Source organism: Nansenia antarctica (genome assembly GCF_963989245.1).
Source record: "Nansenia antarctica genome assembly, chromosome: 17".
NCBI lineage: Eukaryota > Metazoa > Chordata > Actinopteri > Argentiniformes > Microstomatidae > Nansenia > Nansenia antarctica.
Genome location: NC_137687.1, coordinates 4,917,298 through 4,937,219, shown reverse-complemented (window position 1 = coordinate 4,937,219; position 19,922 = coordinate 4,917,298). Strand labels below are relative to the sequence as shown.

Below are 19,922 nucleotides of genomic sequence, written 5' to 3'. Positions count from 1 at the left end.
GCGTTTGTAGGAGGGAGCATGCAAGGCAGCTGCCCTTTTTTTTTCTTCTCCAAAATCTGATCTGGGATCAAAGAAAGACGCACTGGGATACAGGGGGGTAGAGGGGTGGGGGGCTGGGGTGGTCTCTCTCGCTTTATTAGTTTGATAGGATAGCTAGCTACTACACCTGGCATAACATCTGGAACGAATACGTGATTATTATACTCGAGTTTAAGAGAATATGAGTAATATTAGAATATCTAATTGAATTAGTAATATGAGAATATGAGTCATGTGATATGGACATACAGTCTGTTGCTCTGTTCAGTGAGGTATAGGCAAAAAGATAATGATCCTATAATTATTAATTTTACTGACTATATTATTACATAATAAACAATAGGCTTTATAGATTAGCCTACATAATCTCACTGGAAGTATTACATTGCTCCATTAACAGTATGTGTGTGTAGGCTATTTGTGTAAGCAAACAGACAGGCTGACAGAAAGATAGTGAGTAAGGGAGAGGAAGGGGGAGAGAGAAACAGAGAAACAGAGAAGAGAGAGAGAGAAGAGAGAGAAAAGAGAGAGAGAAGAGAGAGAGACAGAGAAGAGAGAGAGAGAGATTAAAGTGCATTTTAGCATCACCTGGTGGAGCAAGTGCATATTGACTCTCCCAACGCTTTGTCCCAAACCACTGAAAACCCCCAAAACCCACACCTTATTATGAGGATTCATAATGTAGTTTGAATCATAGAAATATTACATAATCATAATAATTATTATTATGATTATATATCATTATATTTCTATTTGAATAGTCTACATTGTGTTTGAATTATACAAAATAAATAAATAAATGAATTATACTTAAATGAATTATACTTAAATGAATTACACACACAAAAAAAAAAAAAGTAAAAATATAGATTACATCCTGCCTTTTTTTTAATTTATTTTTTAACTTTTCAATAATGTCAACTTCGTTGTTAAGATGCTGTAATTAAATGTAAATCATTTTGTTTAGTAATAAAGCCTTATTTGATGAGCTTAGCTGTGCCAGAGTTGTTATTATGGCTGTGTAACCAACTGGATGTTGCGTTTTTTGATCCCCAGTCCCCCCCCACATCGTTGCGTCTTATCTTTGATTGATTACTTTTGCCTGTGTATATATATATTCCTGCATCCAACTATCGGTGATCGATTACAGTTTTGGCACAACCAAGATGTCGGACCGAGCGCCCGGTGGCGCACAGAAAGCCAGCGCGAAGGTGAATTTACCAATCCTCATTTACTATCTGCATTTACCACTAAACCCTACTAAAACTGTTTATCTATTAACAGTTGTGTTAGTTCATGACGTTTAGTCTCCGTTGTTTTGTTTGTGTGTCTTATCAAGAAAGAAGAGCGTACAGTGTAACGGACAGACCTAATGCTATGCTAATAATGCTAAGATAATGCTAATGCTAACTAGCAGCTTTTTAGGCCCCAAGCCACCGGAGTTTCGCACTGTTTCTCCCCCCTCGTTGTTTGCATAGCTAGTTAGTTAGCTAGCTAACTCGCTAACTATAACCGCCATTATTGACGTACATACTAGTGCTAGTAAAGAACTGCATATCGGACCTGTTGAAGTGCTTTAACCTACAGAGTTGGTGGTGACTGTGATGTGTGTTGAACGGTGTTTATGGCCAGAATGATGGTTAACGTGTTTCTGCAGCGTGCTGCACGTTACTGAGCTAGTCTGTCTCCGCTGTGACCGGCCCTGTCGTGATGTTAGCTAGCCCTCGTCATCTAATCGAGACCGCCTTTAGTAGTAAATGGTCTTTATTGTCATTAATATAGTACAGGTACCATACAACGAAATTTGGGAGGGGGGGCTCCCCTGGTGCTAGGAAAGAAATACTAAAAACAAGAAGGGAAAAGAGCTGGTTTACATAAATAAAGGCTATGTACACTATCCACTATACTATACTATACAAATAAAACACTGTGCTGTGCTATAAATATCCTAACATTTCCTATCTCTGAACCTTATGTGCACGAGGGTTGTCATATTGCATAGACTGGCAGCAGTCAAACACTAAAGTTCAGTACTAAAGTAGGTAACCGCTTGTACCAGAGATATTATGCTCTAATTCACAAACTGAGAGAGCTATATGCTTAAACGTTGCAAAATCGCTTTCTTTGACTGTGTCAGTAACCAGAGAAATGCACAAGGGAGAGACGGACAGGGGTCTATGCAAGGCTGGCTTGATCAACAAAAACAGAATAGGAGCTATTATGATCTAGACATGTTGTGTTATTAACTCAGTTATCTCAAATTGAGTTGAAAGCCAAGGCATTGGTTATAGCAGCGCCTTATATAATAAGCCACTAAAATCATGTGGCAAATGTCTCTGTCTATGCAAGTGACGGTGTAGAACCAGGTGGTAAAAAGCACGCTTAAGTAGTAGGTAGCTCCCCTCTCTGGCTGCGTACAGATCAGATGTAATTGATACGTAGTGCACATCCGTTAGATGTGAAACATAATACAGACATACCTCTTATGGTAACAACTGGCCATTTATTACGGATAGGAGTTCAGGTTAGTTAGACATGGATGGCAGCGAGCTTCATCTATCATATCGTAGCTTGCTAAGATAGCTAATTCACCTAAGACTGACTTTATTTGATGACAGGAGATCACTGCGCCACTAAGTCAATGTTTATGCATAGACCCCGAACAAGAGTCCTGTTCAGCACTGTCATTTGAAAAAAATGTTCTTTTCAAGTGGAGTAAAGTTGTAAAGCAGCCAAGCACTCACCGTGTTTTTGTTTACATGTTGTAGGCGCTGCTGGAGAGCAAGTTGAAGTCCTTCAGCATTGGCAAAATGGCCGTAGCCAAGAGGACTTTGAGCAAAAAGGAACAAGAAGAAATCAAAAAGAAGGTAAGACTAGGGCTCCTCTTCTCTGTATCTGCGAAGTTCACACAAGCTGCCGAGTGAACAGTTTGGGATGTTATTTGTTTAATGTCATTACCTGTAGAACATACTAGTATGTGTTTAATGTGGTGTTGGGACATGGTGGTCATTTCCTGCACTGTTGTTTTCAGGAGGATGAACGAGCAGCTGCAGAGATCTATGAGGAGTTTCTTGCTGCCTTCGAGGGAGGAGAGGGCAAGGTCAAGGCCTTTGTCCGGGGAGGCATTGCAAATGCATCTAAAGGTAAAGGGAAAACACCTTCATCGAAAGCATTACTGCTGTGGGGAAATGGTTTTGATACGACACCGTAGAAGAAAGTGACTACTTCTGTTGACCGCTTCTGTTTCTGCCCACAGAGGAAGCGGCTGCTGATGAGAAGAAGGGCAAGCTGTATAAACCCAAGTCCCGCTTCGAAGCAAAAAGCAGCTTCCTTCCTTTGGAAACCCCTCAACAGTTTTTACCAGTAGATAAAAGACAGGTATGTATTATTACCACAAAGTTCATATAATCAATCCAAAAAGTCCCTTTGCTGTTATTCCTGAAACGTAAATTCCATTCTGTCTTGTTCTCAGACACCGAAGAAAACGAGTGATAAGGAAAAGAAGAAGAGTAACCTCGAGCTCTTTAAAGAAGAACTTAAACAGTAAGAATTACACTTTCAACACTCGTATTTTCCTTCATGTCTTTTGGGTGCTCACTTGGATTGCCTCACATTCTCTGTCTGTTTCTCTCAGGATACAGGAGGAGAGGGATGAAAGGCACAAGTTGAAAGGCAGAGTCAGTCGTTTCGAACCTCTGTCCGGCGCTGATGGAAGACGCTCAACAGGTAAGTGTCTGTTTTATCACAACTACTCCTGGCAGAAAACAGCTAGACTATCAAACGATGTTGGAAATACCCCTCCTCCACCCCTCGCACCACACTACCACACACCCACCCCCATGTTTTTATTTTGACTGGAAACAAAATTTATACTGCTTTTCTGCTTCTTCTTAGCGGATGGTTCTTCAAGAAGAAACCGTCCGTCCAGTGGTAATTTGTCTTAATATCGTGGCATGCTTTAATATCTGCTACCTCTAGCTTCGAGAATGTATAACCCCCTCGGACTGTGTAGAAAAGGCTGCCGTTCTCTCTTTTTGCAGTACTTGATGAATCTGCGCCTGGCTCCCATGATGTCGGAGACCCTTCAACGACTAACTTATATCTCGGAAACATCAACCCACAGGTAACTGTTGGTTTAAAGCTTGGTGACGATGTTTGCACGAGTGGCTGTTTGCACGAATGTCAAAGCTTTGTCTAAACACGTGTAAATACTTGGTGGAAGTTCTGTATCTCTGGGCTGTCCACTTAGAAATAAAGATAACACCATGGGTACCATGGATTGACTGCCACACAATTAATCTCATCCTAATGTCAAACCTATCGATACTAACTCCACCCCCCCCTCTCCCCCCCTGTGTGGTGGTGTTCTGTAGATGAACGAAGAGATGCTGTGTCAGGAGTTTGGGCGCTACGGCCCCCTGGCCAGTGTGAAGATCATGTGGCCCAGGACAGACGAGGAGAGGGCTCGGGAGAGGAACTGTGGCTTTGTGGCCTTCATGAACAGGAGGGATGCCGAGCGTGCTCTAAAGAATCTGAATGGTAAAGGGCTTGCCACCGGAGGGACCTCAGTGCATGTGCAATTACCTTACATAAGATAATGTCATATTGATTATTTAAGTGAAATGTCTCCCTCCTAACTTGTTCCAGCTCTCGGATATCAACGGTGTGAGTTCTTGAGCATAAATCACACGTATTCTAAACAGTGTCTTGTTATTATACAAGAACAATTGGTTGTTATAGCAGTTTAATATGGCATAGGCCTACGTGCCAGAGAGGGTTTTACATTGTAAACTGCAGTTACAAAGGAACTCTTTGTAAGTTTGTAAAGAGATCGTTTTTCTACCGATTTATAGGAAAGATGATCATGAACTTTGAGATGAAGCTGGGATGGGGCAAAGGCGTGCCAATTCCCCCCCACCCCATCTACATCCCCCCTTCCATGATGGAGCACACCCTCCCCCCACCCCCCTCCGGCCTGCCCTTCAACGCCCAGCCACGGGAGAGGCTGAAGAACCCCAACGCCACCCTGCTCCCTCCACCCAAAAACAAGGAGGAATTCGACAAGGTAACGCACCATGTGCACCACGTCCACTTAGATCCTTTCAGTTGTGGCAGTGTTTTTTGTTGCTGGTGAGGTATTAGTATTTGTGTTCATTGTTAGGCGTAGACTGAGCAATTGCCAGCTTTTGGTCGTATCTTCTGTTATTAGTTATGGCTTTGTCCCTTACATATATTGACCAAACTAGACTTGGCTTGGCTCTGCATTTTCAAAGATGGATTAGTAGGAAAATGAATGATGTAGGTGTATAGTATATAGTAAGTTATAGGGTTTAGAAGAGTGTTTAGTGTAAAGAAACCATGGTAAGTGTGGGAGTTTATTAGTAATGTGTGTACATCTGCAATGAACAAGTAGGCTTTTGTCCTTTTTGTAAAGGAAAGTTAGTTTTTTTATATGTCGTTCTCAATGCTTTTGATATCTTTTCACCTGTTGCCTTTTAACAATACTCACATATTCTATGTTTATTATCTGATGTGACTTCATATACAGACTCTGTCGCAAGCCATAGTCAAAGTGGTTATCCCAACAGAAAGGTACATGTTTTTCTTTTTTAAATTGGTGTAAAACGTAGAAAAACATCCCATAATGACCCCAAAAGTTTGATCAATTGGATCACCGCATGCTACTGGGGGCGCTCAGTACGGGTGAGCAACAGTTGAGGCAAATGAACTTCTCCCATTAGCTAGTTTAACATGGGACACTCCTAGAACAGTATCGACACAGCTCGCATCTACCACTTTCACTCTACATCACAGTAGCTCTCACATTCATCACACTGTCCATCTCATCCAGTCAAACATCAACGCAGTACATTGCTGTTCTGTTGTTTGACTGCATAGAAATGGTCATAGGCGTTTTTGACCACACCATATTAGGCCTACTACTACCTCACAAGCTACATACTACACTCATGACACGCTAGCCGTAGGTCATGCTCTCTAGACTATTGCTCACTCGGACCGTACGCCCACTTGGCCTCTGTCAACCAATCAACGGGCTCAGCAAACCTGGCCCCCCAGCTCAGAAAACCCAAACCTCCCATTAGTCTCAGTGACCTTTGACATTGGCCTTGGTGAGCAGCACAAGTTGAACTGTCTGCAGCAGCGAGGGACCTGAAAAGCATCATGGGATGGATTGGGAAAGTATACAGAATTTTACCCTGCCATTGGTACGATCGGCTCCAATACTACAAGTAAATGTGATTTGTGTTGTCAAATGAAAGACACCCTTTGTTTTGTTGGCCACTTTAGGCTAATTAGGTCCAACCAGCACCATAGCCCCCCCCCCCCACACACACACACACTCTCTCAAATTATCAAAGGAACTTTAGTCACCCCATTTGCCATGTATTTATTGATATTTCATCATACCAATATACCGTTTGTTATTTAGCCTATTTAGGCCAACAATCCTATACGGCTTTGGTTCTTCACATTAGCCAGGAGGTTGTGAGTCATTGGATGGCACTGTATTGGCAGATAAGTCCGTCAATACAGTGTCACTTCGATGTCCCTCTCTCATCATACCCATGTTATTCAGCTCCACTCCCCCCCCCCCACACACACACACACACACAATTTGGTAACAAGTAGACGTACCAGCTAGTTAGGGTTCATTTCAGGATTGATGCTTTAAGCATTATTGATTTTAGAGGGGATGTGCAAATGATGTTATTTTAATGGTTTGAGAACCATTGCACTTGGCCACATGAAACCCCAACAGTTTCTTTCATCTACTTTCTTTGTAACAGGAGATAAGTTATCATGGGCATTTTTAAATCTAGTCATATTCATGCACATTCATGTTTTGTGTGTAAAAGTGTGAGTGACCCCAGAGGTGTAGAGAGGAACTAGGAGACAAGACATTGCATTTGGAGAAGGGTCGACCGCTCTCTGAATCTGTGGCTTTAACTGTGTTTTTCTTATAGGAATTTGCTCTCTCTAATCCACCGAATGATCGAGTTTGTGGTGCGTGAGGGCCCAATGTTTGAAGCCATGATCATGAATCGAGAGCTCAACAACCCCATGTACAGGTGTGTGTGTGTGTGTGTGTGTGTGTGTGTGTGTGTGTGTGTGTGTCTGTCAGAGACACATATTGATTTATTGGTTGAATTGCAGTGTGTTGCAGAGTGTTTTGGCTTTTTAATCTAATCTTTTGTTCAGCAAGTTGACAGCTTATCATTTTGTTCTCCATGTTGACCAGGTTTCTGTTTGAGAACCAAAGCCCGGCACACGTGTACTACCGATGGAAGCTCTACTCCATACTACAGGTATGCACTAAGCTTTGGAAAGGGTTTAGGTTTTAGCTGTGTGGGCTGAACCTCACTCTGACCCACCAAGTGATACAATGGATGGATGCATTGCATTCTCATTTTATGCACCCAAATTGTGGAATGCACTGCCAGTTTACATTAGGGATGCAACCTCAGCAAATATGTTCAAGTCAAGACTAAAAACCCATCTTTTTATTATTGCCTTTTAAATGACTAAATAATTAAATTATGATTATATAATGATTAAAGCACTTTGAGCTGCAACGTTTGCAGGAAAAGCGCTATACAAATAAAAGTTATTATTATTATTATTATTATTATTATTGGACCGTTAGAACAGGCTCTGAACCATGTCTATCCACCTACAGGGAGAAGCACCAACGAAATGGAAGACGGAGGAGTTCCGCATGTTCAAGAACGGCTCCTTGTGGCGGCCTCCACCTCTCAACCCGTACCTGCATGGGAACTTTGAGGAGGGAGAGGAGGAGGAGGAAGAAGAGGAGGCTGGCAAAAAAGGCTGCTTAAAAGAAGAGTAGGTTTTCTTTTTCTTTTTTGTCTCCTAATCTGATAACCATAACGAGTGTCAGAGTCATGGTGCCCATTGTTTTTGTGTCCTCGTTAGTGGTGTAACGGATCACAGCTGATCCGTACGGATCGCCCCCCCCCACGGTTCGGCATGCATGTGTACATGCGATGCAATTGTAAAATGTAACCAAGTAATAATATTACTTCATATTAGTTAATATCTCTTGTAAATCACAATGTAGAGTTGCCATAAAGAGATAGTTGCGTGCTTTGTTTTATTCTAAAGCGCAATGATAGGTTGATAATGAAAATAATAAATAAATGAATCCATTGTTTACTCACTACACGTGAAGCTGGGACTCCACAACAACAAGGCTGCGTTCGTAAATTCGCTCTGGAATCTGATCAGCATTCAAGGAACGCCTCTCTGTCCAATCAAATTACTTGGTCCCTTTATGACGTCGGACCCAGTGTGTGCTCCGGCGCTCTCGAACGCGGCCCAAGTGTATCATGGCGAGTGCTAGTAACGTTGGCGGCGGAGAAGTACTCGAAGTGCCTCCCTCGTCATTTAAATCCCACGTATGGGAGCACTTTGGCTTCTTTGTCAATTATGAGGTATTAATAATGAGTATAATGAGGTATTATCCCTAAACACCGCCCCAAAGTGAATGAAGAAGACATAGTAAAAAACTAAATATTTTTCTAAATCACTCATTAAATGAATGCATTTTGCAAAGAAATACTACATTTCTGAATTTCTAAATACTAAATGTTATCATGTCTCCTAAATGCTCCAGGTATGCCTACATGGGGAAGTCCTGGCAAACTGACTAACTCTGTTTAGCTGCAGTAACCTAGCTGCCACCCTGTCTGAGCTTCTGCTGCTGCTGATAGATCACTCTTTTACCCCCCCCCCTTCCAACACAAAAAGAAAAAGAAAAATATGACTGGAGGCACAAAAAAGGTCGCTGGCTGCCGTCTCAGAGGTCTTTGCACCCGGAGACACGAAGCCAGGGCGTGTTTACTTCAGCTGGGAAGGTTTTACAGTTTCAAATCAGTTGCTGAACTCTTTTTTTTCCTCCCCCTCTTCTTCCTTCTGCCAGAGAGCGGGACAAGCTGGAGGAGATGCTGCGGGCCCTGACACCCAGGAAGGGGGACATCGCCGAGGCCATGCTGTTCTGTCTGAGCCACGCCGAGGCAGCGGAGGAGATCGTAGAGTGCATCACAGAGTCCCTCTCCATCCTCAAGACCGCGCTCCCCAAGAAGGTACCACAACTAACATCTCCGTCCCAAGCACAATTCCATCTTGGGGGTACTTTGACAATGACTCTCAGTATCCCCCCCCCACCCTCCCTGTGACTCTGTGAACAATCCAATTGAGCCTTTGCACGACTGCTGGTTGCACATCCCTGGTCAATGTGATCACTGAACCTTTGCACTACTGATGTTTACAATACTACCTTTGCACATACCTCTTTGGATATAGCCTCTTTTTGTACATCTGCACATTACATACTGTACATAAGCTACCTTAAGAGTACATAGTTCATAACTGTATATACCTCTCTGTACATGTACTGATTTATGAAACACAGGATGAGATGTAAATTCCTTTGTGCAGGCACGTACGTGAGAGTGTGTGTGTGTGTGTGTGCGTCAGGGTTTCCGTTAACCGGTAATTACCGGTCTTTGTCCGATAAAATCTGTTGAAGTCCGACATATTTAAACCTCTTCGGTCATATTGTCCGGTGAAAATAACCGCTAAACACAGTAGCCCATTCGGCGGTAACCCGCCCCATCTGGCAACCCTGTCTCTCAACGGCGCGAGTACCGTAGTTTAGTCAGTTACCGTAATTGAGTTTGATCTAGTCTAAATAAAACCACTGCAGTGACCGGAGTCAAGGTTATTGTTCTGCGTGTTTTGGATGTGCTAGAGCACAGTGAATGACCACCGAGGGCCGTGAGATGCGGCTAGTAAAGGACGCTAGCGGCCATCTCAACCCCGTTCATTGATTGAGCCTGCCGTGCCCGTTCCAGCCCTGAGTCGGGAGAAGTACTACGGGAGTAGTGCGCTACTATCGACAACCTGGGCTACTGGTACCATTAATTAGCATTGATTAGATTAGGTTGACAATACCACACTACATTTGAGTTTAGGGATATCAATGTTATATATTTGTGTATGTTTTATCTTTATGTATTAAATGTTATAATTGTTCCACATTTGAGACCTGTCTTCCCCCACTCAGTTATTCAGTCGGTGTCCATCATTTAAGTTCAATTTAGTCTATCTATAGTGTTAGAGTTTAATTTGTGCCACTAAGTTGAAATAGTCCACGGGTGTGTATCCCCCCGATACATCCTCCCCATTCTCATACTCCCGAGTCCGAGTAAGTATGATTTGACAGGCAGCTAGACTTAATGCCTTCCCAATCAGCGAGACGTGGTTATAGAAATGACGTTGTTTTATTGATAAAAAGGGTAAAACTGGAAAGAGAATATAAAAAACGTACATTACTGTCGTGAAACTATTTAACACACTTCAGTTAACGTAATGTCCGTTCATTGATCGATCGATGCAGTCCGTTCAAATAGCCATCAAAAGCTAAACTAGGCATACTTAAAATTACCAATTACATACTCAAATCCCATTAATGCAAATGAAATAAACATCTTAAAGTAGCCTACAGTCGTAATTCAAAGTAGCAAAGGTGACTAGGCTGCCCAGTGTGGCGCGCGTGCAGCCCTGGACATATTATGCCATAGTAGCGCATGCGAATCATGAAAGCCTATATTATTATATAGTTCGCATCTAATCGTATCGGATGAGAAATAGACATTAAATGGCATAGGCCTATATAGGCTACACAACAGCTAATCACCGCGACAAACACCTATATTATATTCTAATATGATGACCGGAATTTCTCCCGTTTGTCCGACACATTGAAATCTTCCCGGACACGTTGACCGGCACCAAATGTTTCTAACGGAAACCCTGGTGTGCGTGTGTGTCGTCTTGGTGGTGAGTGGTTCATGCGGGGGGGGGGGCTGGGGTTAGGTTTAATTTCGGACGCATCATCAGTAGTGTTCCTCCAGGTCATGGGGTGTTTCGGCCATCACACTATACACCCTCGCCAGAGGTGGCCAGCTCAGGGGGATCAGCCCGAACTTGCGTCAATCCTAATTCGTCATGAGAATGGCCGACGTCTCATGAGACTATGCAAGGCAGGGGCGTCCTTTTCCCTGAGTCAGGCCTAAGCTGACCGCATACCTTCTGGTTGGCTACTTCGGGGCCCAGCAGGGATCTTTCCTTCTCATAAAAAGCCATTGGCTGCTTCTTTCGGCTGCTTCCGATGCAGCTTTGATGGCTGAACGCAGGCTTTGGCCTCTGATTCCCAGGTCTGTAAACAATCTGGTGGTAGATCTTGCCACAAACCCTCTGCACCCCACCTCCACTGGGCGGACTTCAGTGTTCCAGCCGCGGTGTTGTGCTTCGGCGGCGAGGTCAGCATAGCGTAGATGTTTCCGCCGCTCGTAAGCTTCATCCACTGCGTCCTCCCAGGGTACGGTTAGTTCAATGATGTAAACCTTTTTTAGAGAAGGGGACCAGAGAACCAAGTCAGGTCTCAGGGTGGTTATGGCGATCTCTTTAGGAAACACAAGCTGTCGTCCAATATCAGTCAGCATCTTCCAGTCGCGGGCCAACCGTAGCTGGCCTCGCTCAGATGGTGTCGAGCTGCTCCTGGTAACCTTTGCCCCCTCACGGACAAAGGTAATTGCCTGTTGGTGGTTGGATAATGATGGCGGTAGGGAGTTGGTGGCAGCTCGTTTGTCCTCCAGGGTGGATGCAAAGATCTTCAGGACTTGGTTGTGACGCCACGTGTAGCGTCCTTGGGCGAGACTAGTTTTGCATCCTGAAAGAATGTGCCTGGGGGTGGCTGGCGTGGAACAACGGGCACACCCTGGGTCTTCACCATACCACTGGCCAAGGTTAACTGGTGTTGGAAGGACGTCGTATGTAGCTCTGATAATAAAGCTCAACTGCCTCGCTTCCATGGCCCACATGTAGGGTTGGGTACCGTTTGGGTTTTATCCGGTACCGGTACCTAACCGATACTTTAAAAACGGTACCGGTACCAAAACGGTACTTAATTCGGTACTTTTGATTTTTTGAAATGACATATATATATATAATAATAACACGGTCGACAACATTAAACAGCTTTTCACTTTTTTATTGCTGAGGCACAATATATATTAGTTAAATATACACTCAAATTAAAATAAATGAAAATAAAACTCCTGAGCCTTGGGGACTCCATTAAGCTGGGGGTGCCTATCGTTGGTACTGATGTCGAATACGAGTACAGTACACACTTGTTCGGCAGCCCCTCAACGACATCAGAATATTCTTAGAAAAGGGATCTAGTGAAGAGGCCTGCATAGCCCCCAGAACCAAGAAGACCAAGAGGAAATATAACTCTGATAAACTGGAGCCCTCCACCTCGTCAAAATCCAAACTATGTTGCCGCTCAGCTACTACAACTCCCCTCCCCCTCTCTGGTCCATGATGACATGACGATTGATTTTTCAGACACAGTAGTAGGATAAGGACAGTACCCGAATATCAAGAGATCCCCGATCATGTTGTCCACCTCGCAGAGACGCAGCCACACATCCGCACAACGTCATCAACAGACGCGTCGAATCCTGGAGTGCACTGTCCAATCAAAGGCTTGCGTTCGTAAACTCGCTCTGAGAGCGTCGCAGCGCACACTGGGCCCGACGTCATAAGGGGAGCAAGTCATTTGATTGGACAGAAGGCATTCCACGAGTGGTGATCAGAATTCCAGAACGAGTTTACAGAACGCACCCATAAGTCGAGCGTCGCGTTACGCCAACCCGCTAGCGGAAGTTGCTATTAGCAACCTTCTCGTTATCCTTCCGTACTCGCTGCTTTCACTGAGTGGAAATTTAACAGGCGATGTGACGTCACGAGTCACCAGTTGACACCGGCGAGATAGAAAAGTACCGAAATGAGGTACCGAAATCTCCTTTGCGATTCGGTACGGGTACATACCGAATGTAAAGTAACCGGTACCTACCGGTACCGATTTTCGGTACCCAACCCTACCCACATGTCCTTCCAGCTAATCTTCCTCCTCTCCACACTGTCCCATCGCGTCCACTGTCCCTGCTTGGCAAGAGAAACTGCCTTGGCCCATCTTCCAGCCTCCTCCTGATGGCGTACTTCCTCCACCACCATCTTCCTCCGTTCTGGTGCTGTGGCCTTACTCCAAGCAGGGCGAGCAGCTGTTAGCCCGAAGCCTCCTCTTCCCTGCTGAACATACCCCACAATGTCAGCATGTTTGAGGGCTGCTGTTGCTTCCTCCACCATTTGTCCATTTGCGCCCGGTTGCCAAGGTTGGTGCGTTGTTGCTCACCACTAAATCTCTGGATTCATTCAGTGTCATCTGGAGTCTTGTTTTTGCACACTTGAACTCCTCTGTGAGACTGGTGAGGGGCAGCTTGAGGATGCTATCTCCGTAGAGACCTATGGTGGTAAGGCATCGTGGAATTCCGAGCCATTTCTTGATGTAGCCTGTGACTCCTCTTTCCAACTTCTCTACGATTGAGATTGGGACCTCATACACTGCGAGGGGCCACAGCATCCGTGGTAGGAGTCCAAACTGCAGGCACCAAGCCTTTAACTTTCCAGGTAGCTGTGTTTTGTCGATGGACTGCAGGCCACTGCTGATATCTTTGCGCAGTTGTAGCACCTGGTCTTTGTCCTTCAGGCTTGCATCATACCACCTGCCAAGGCTTTTTACAGGTTGCTCAGACACTGTTGGGATTGGATCATCGCCGATGAAGAATTTCAGGTCAGAGAGCACTCCCTTCACAATTGAGATGCTTCGTGACTTGGATGGTTTGATCTTCATACGGGCCCAACTGATGTTCTCTTCCAGTTTTCTGAGCAGCCTCCTGGTGCATGGGACTGTGGTGGTCAACGTTGTAATGTCGTCCATGTAAGCTCTGAGCGGAGGGAGACGCTGACCAGTCAACTCGCTGTCTGCCTACAACCCATTTTGAGGCTCGGATGATGACTTCCATTGCCATCACAAATGCCAGGGGTGAAATAGTGCATCCCGCCATGATGCCTACTTCCAGGCACTGCCAAGAGGTGGTAAAGTCAGAGGTGGTAAAGCAGAACTGCATGTCTTGGAAGTAGGATTTAACCAGGGCTGTGATGGTGTCCGGTATGTGGAAGAAGTCGAAGGCAGACCAGAGGAGTTCGTGGGGCACAGAGCCAGGCATTGGCAAGGTCCAGAAAGACGACGTGAATGTCCCGTCTCTCCACCGTTGCCGTTTGGATCTGGTGCCAGATCATGCTGAAATGTTCTGAGCACCCCGAGAATCCTGATATTCCTGCTTTCTGTACAGATGTGTCGATGTATTTGTTTCTTTTCAGATACTCGGCCATCCTCTGTGCAATGACACTAAAGAAGATTTTGCCCTCAACGTTTAGCAGGGAGATTGGACGGAATTGGCTGATGTTGACTGCATCCTTCTCCTTTGGGATGAGGACTCCACCTGCCCTGCGCCACGCTTTAGGTATTATCTTCTTCTGCCATGCTGTTCTCATGAGTCTCCAGAGAAACCTCAGGACATCTGATGCGTTCTTATACACCTTGTATGGGACTCCGTTTGGCCCCGGGGCTGATGCCGTTCTTGCTCGACGCACTGTGTTTTCCACCTCTTTCCAGGTTGGAGGGCTGATCAGCATGTGGTGTTCAGGGGGGTCGATTGGTGGGATATCAGAGGGAATGGTCAGATGTTCATGCCGCCTTGGGTCAGAGTGTGTTTCTTTCAGGTGATTTTCCAGGTCTGTCTTTGTTGTTTTTAGAGCTCCACTTTTTTCCTTTGTGAAGATACTTTTAAGGAACTTGAAGGGATCCTTATAGAACCGTGTTCTAGCTTGTTCTTGCTTCCTTCTACGTTTCCGGAGGTTCTCTGCTCTACGGAGGGATGCCAGCCGTGATTTGATGTCGACTTGAAGTGCGTTTATGCCTTCCCTTTCCACTCCAGAAGCTTTTTTCCACCGTTTCCTAAGTTGTCTTCTTTCTAGGACGAGGCGCTGGATCTCCTGTTGCCTCCTGGAAACGGGTGCAGTTGGAACATCTTTCCCGCCTTTCCTTTCTTGCACTCCAAAGCGTTCTGCCCCATACTGGTAGATGATATTCCCCATTCTCTCCAACTTCTTTTCCACTGTCCCTTTAAGTTCTACAGGTCTGTAAACAATCTGGTGGTAGATCTGTAGTTAACTGTACCTATGACTATCATTTTATATCATGTTCTTATCACTATTTGCACTTCTGGTTAGATGCTGAACTGCATTTCGTTATCTAGTACTTGTACTCTGCAATGACAAAGTTGAATCTAATCTAATCTTATTTAGCTTACACTGTAGCTTCAACTAACTCCTCTGTACTCTTTTCTTGTTTTGCAGATTGCACGGTTATATCTTGTCTCTGATGTGCTGTATAACTCATCTGCCAAAGTTGCCAATGCGTCTTATTATAGAAAATAGTAAGTAGTCGGGTTGTATGTAGTTGGGTAATACAAGTTTGGTGGCATGTTTTAAGAATATAAACATAATTAATAATACTGTTGTGAAGATATTACATTGTTTTTGCATGAAGAGTTGAACCTCTACCTCCTTGGTATTTGGCGGACATGTGCCAACCACGCTTTGTTGCTCAACGTCTCTCCCGTACAGCTTTGAGACCAAGCTCTGCCAGGTGTTCTCAGACCTCAATGCGACCTACAAGACAACACAGGGTCATCTGCAGTCTGAGAACTTCAAGGTAAGTCATCTCTGCATCTTTCCTCCTTTGTCTTTATAGGAAACAAACTGAGGGAATCAAAGATATCCAGAACTCCTCACAGTTCTCTGTTTAATCACTGTTCAGGGTTTCGACAGTAACGCTTGCCCGGAGCAAGTAAAAAAAAAAAAATATTATTAAAGCATTACGTGCCTGTCGAGCACACGATCATCTAGTCCGGTCTGGAGCCTGCGCCGTCTGTTGTTCTTCCTGCACACAGGTAAAAATATCCAGGATCCAGCAGCGTCGTCGGGCTCGCGCGAACAAACCCGGCGATTTTTTTTTACTTGCTCCGGGCAAGTGTTACTGTCGAACCCTGCTGTTTAACCATGACCACTTTGCATGACTTCTCTGTTTAACCATGACCACTTTGCGTTACTCCTCTGTCACAGCAACGGGTGATGTCATGTTTCCGGGCGTGGGAAGACTGGGCCGTGTATCCTGACCCCTTCCTCATCAAGCTCCAGAACATCTTCCTAGGTCTGGTCAACCTCTCCGCAGACAAGGAGCCTGTCGTGGCGGCCATCGTAGAGGTCAGCAACTAACTCCTTCCTAACGCTAACCAACCATAGCCAACGATTAGAACCATCGCAGTTGTGGTTAAACCTTCTGCTCACCTTCTGTCACTTCAGAAACCGTTTGAACTGGTGCCGGGTCTGTCTCTGGCCCAGCCTGAGCCAGCAGAGGACATCGACGGGGCTCCCATAGGGGAGGATATGGACGGGGCCCCTCTGGAAGATGTAGACGGGATACCGATAGACGGAGGGGCCATGGACGGAGCCCCCATAGACGGAGCTCTGCTGGACGACCTGGACGGAGTGCCCATCAAGCCCATGGAAGAGGACATAGATGGAGTGCCCCGTGAGTGATGGTGGAAACTCCGTGGGGACAACAACATTTGATTCTATCTGGCCCTTTGTTAGTAAAGTCGTGAGTTTAGAATTATAAGGTTCTATCTCCGTCTAGGGTAGTTCAGAGATATTGAGCGTCAAAAGTTTTTACATTCCATTATGTTTTGTGAGATGGAACCTTTGTATTTTATTAATTACTAACTCAAAAATGTCAACATTTTAAAAATAACACCACACAGACATTAATAAACACCTAATGGATCAGATTATGTAAAAAAAACTCAATTTTGACAAAAATGGAGATAGAACCTTATAATTCTAACGTCACGAAGTGACTAATATGATTTTTCTTTCTTTCCCTGCATTTCAGTGGATCACTCGAAAGCAGCGACCTTCAAAGTGGCACCGTCAAAATGGGAAGCAGTGGACGAGGCAGAGTTAGAATCACAAGGTGAGCAGTCGACATGCCAAATAAATAAATACGTAGGTCATTATTAGTAGGGATGCTCCGATTTATCGGCCACCGATTTAAATCGGCCGATTTCACTCCAAATGACTCGATCGGTGATCGGCAAAAATGGCAGATCGCAAAAAACGTTTTTTTTTTTTTTTTTTTTCCCCTGGGGAAGACAGATAACTGAACAGAAAACATAGGAGGACGTAACAGTATGTAAACCATGAAGGCCACGTTTATGATGTCTTTTATACAGCCATATCGACTGACTTGGGCTTCAGGCCCTAACTGGGTGATAGGCCAGACCTTTACTATGCCATAAAAATGGGTCTGCGTTTGCTTGGTGCCTAATGGATCAAAACGTTTGTCTAAAAAGCAAAAAATATGTAGGCTATCCAGTCAGTAGGCCTACAGTTATGTATTTTAAAAAAAATCGGTATCGGTTGCTCTTGAGGAAAAAAATCGGTGATCGGTATCGGCCCCAAAAATCCAGATCGGAGCATCCCTAATTATTAGACCTTTTGGGATCAGTTTTTGTACTGAGCTGTTCAATGTGTTTTCTTCCCCCAGCTGTGACCACGTCCAAATGGGAGATCTTTGAGCAACCAGAGGAGGAGAAGAAGTGAGTAGGGAATCATTTGCTGTCAATTCCGTTTCAATGCTTGTCGAGTTAATCTATATAATATAATATATGCCATTTAGCTGACGCTTTTATCCAAAGCGACTTACATTGAGTGTATACATTTCAGTACATCTGGTCCCAGCGGGACTTGAACCCACAACCTAAGCGTTGTTAGCACCACGCTCTACCCACTGAGTCACAGAGGAGTTAAGAACAGTGAAATGGAGAGATTCCGAGACCATGGTGTGGGATTTTGCAGTATACATCATTTCAAATTCCTCCTCCTTCCTTTTTCTTCTTAGGGAGGAGGACGATAGTGACGATGACGACAACAAGAGTTCTCGCTCAGAAGAAGCCCCGAGTTACTCCAACCCCATCAGAGACGACGCTGACACCAAGGCCAAGCACTCGGAGATGAACGAGGAGAAACGCACCAAACTAAGGGAGATAGAGGTACAGTCTCTCCGTCCTGCTCTTAAATGGTTAAAATACAAACAACTGACTTGATAGTGGGCTTTTGATTGAAATGAAACTGACCCCCCCCCCCCCCCCCCTTATACAGTTTTAATTTTGCAACCTGCAGATTTGTTGAAAATGCATATTTTTTTTTATCTTTCAGGTCAAAGTCATGAAGTTCCAAGATGAGCTTGAGTCTGGGAAAAGGCCCAAAAAGTCTGGCCAGAGTATACAGGAGCAGATAGAGCATTACAGGGACAAGCTACTACAGAAGGTATGTGAAAGGGACAGGAGGAATGATTTTGGGGACATGATCCATTTAATTAACTTCCTTTCAATAATATTGTGCTTCTGCAATGACCTTTTTGTTTGTTTGTTTTCCAGGAAAAAGAGAAGGAGAAACTGGAACGAGAGAAAGAGCGGGAGAAAGAGCGGGAGAAAAAAGACAAAGAGAAAACCGAGGCGCGTTCCAAAGACGTCAAGAAAGAGAAGGAGAAGGAGAGGGAGGAGTCTACACCAACCAGGAAAGACAGGTTCGTCTCTTTAGTTTCTGCGTTACATCATGGCTTTATTAAATGTAAGTTAGTGGGCCCATTGCCAGAGTGGTTGCTACTATGATACTTGGAGTTTTGAAGCCGTCTGTCTGAGAGAGGAAATAATTTGTGTGTAACCCCCCAACAGGCGTCTGTCTCCTGTGGTGGCAAGGAAACGCCGTCACAGTAACTCCCCCAGCCCGACGCGGAGCAGCGTCAGACGAGTACGCACGCCCTCTCCCCGCTCTGAGAGGTCTGAACGGTCCGAGCGGTCTGAACGGTCGTACCCCAAGGACGTCGTGTCTCGCGCTCGCTCCTCCCACAAAGACTCGCCACGCTCCAGCAACAAGAAGTCCTCCAAAAGGTAAAAGCTAAACCTCATGACTGAAGTAACTGTTGAACTTCTGTGGCACTGGACTTGTTTAACAGCAACTGTCTGAAGAATACTGTTGACCTGCTTTGTAACCTCGTGAGGATACTTAACTGTCACTTAGATTTAACTGTCACTTTCAAATTTGAAATAAGACTTGACAGTTGGTGCTGTTCTAGTGTTAATGACATTCCTGGACTCTGGAATCTTCTCTCTCACTTCCCAGGTCCCCCTCGTCGCCTCGCACGCCCAAACGGTCCAGGAGGTCACGCTCCAAAACCCCCAAGAAATCAGCCAAGAAGTCCAAGTCAAAATCCAGATCGCCACATCGGTCCCATAAGAAATCAAAGAAGAGCAAACACTGACAAATCACACACACCTCTCTCTCTCCCTTTCCTACTCCTCCCCCCTCCCCTCCCTCCCTCCCTTACCGTGATGTATAAAAGATTGACTGGAGTGGCAGATATCAGTCCCCTGCCTGAATGTTGTAAAGATAGAGAGGAGAAATGGTTATGCACGGATTGCCAATTTGTGTCAATGGATGGGGTTGTTGCTGTTTTATATTGTAAAATAACGAGCTTCTGTGTCCCACTCCCCCCAGCGCCCGATGAAATTCATCCTTGTGGTAGACCCCACCTGTACCCCCAGTGTGATGATGACTGTAGTCTTATTTTCATGCTGTCATTTTCTTTTTTGTAGTTCACATTAAAAAGGATTCCTAATAAAATGGTGTTTTTTTAACTCAATTAACCATTCAATAAATGAAACAATGCTTTCTTCGTTAGATAACATTATTATTTGTTTGTTTTTAGTATGCAAGAGAACTAAAATCGGTTTAAACTGAAATTAATT

The 19,922-nt window shown here is 44.7% G+C and overlaps 1 protein-coding gene across 4 annotated transcripts; it reads left to right on the top strand.

The window, feature by feature from the left end:
* Window positions 1-1,205: 1,205 nt before the first annotated feature.
* u2surp (U2 snRNP-associated SURP domain containing) lies at window positions 1,206-19,793 on the top strand (the record flags this gene model as incomplete). Of its 4 annotated transcripts, XM_080547486.1 has the most annotated exons (26): window positions 1,206-1,250; window positions 2,808-2,906; window positions 3,071-3,182; window positions 3,296-3,417; window positions 3,512-3,582; window positions 3,674-3,765; window positions 3,934-3,969; window positions 4,080-4,162; window positions 4,413-4,578; window positions 4,893-5,104; window positions 5,588-5,631; window positions 7,026-7,130; window positions 7,301-7,367; window positions 7,739-7,902; window positions 8,999-9,161; window positions 15,409-15,488; window positions 15,679-15,766; window positions 16,177-16,317; window positions 16,417-16,645; window positions 17,006-17,086; window positions 17,660-17,711; window positions 18,014-18,164; window positions 18,331-18,441; window positions 18,552-18,700; window positions 18,849-19,064; window positions 19,297-19,793. In XM_080547486.1, 26 exons carry the CDS (start codon window positions 1,206-1,208, stop codon window positions 19,433-19,435), a joined length of 3,018 nt encoding a protein of 1,005 aa, XP_080403612.1. In that variant the 3' UTR covers window positions 19,436-19,793. The 4 variants fall into 4 exon arrangements, with proteins under 4 accessions (XP_080403612.1, XP_080403613.1, XP_080403615.1 ...); XM_080547487.1 differs by lacking the exon at window positions 3,934-3,969; XM_080547489.1 differs by lacking the exons at window positions 1,206-1,250; window positions 2,808-2,906; window positions 3,071-3,182; ... (5 more) ...; window positions 4,413-4,578; window positions 5,588-5,631 and having other exon boundaries at window positions 5,017-5,104.
* Between the last annotated feature and the right edge of the window lie 129 nt (window positions 19,794-19,922).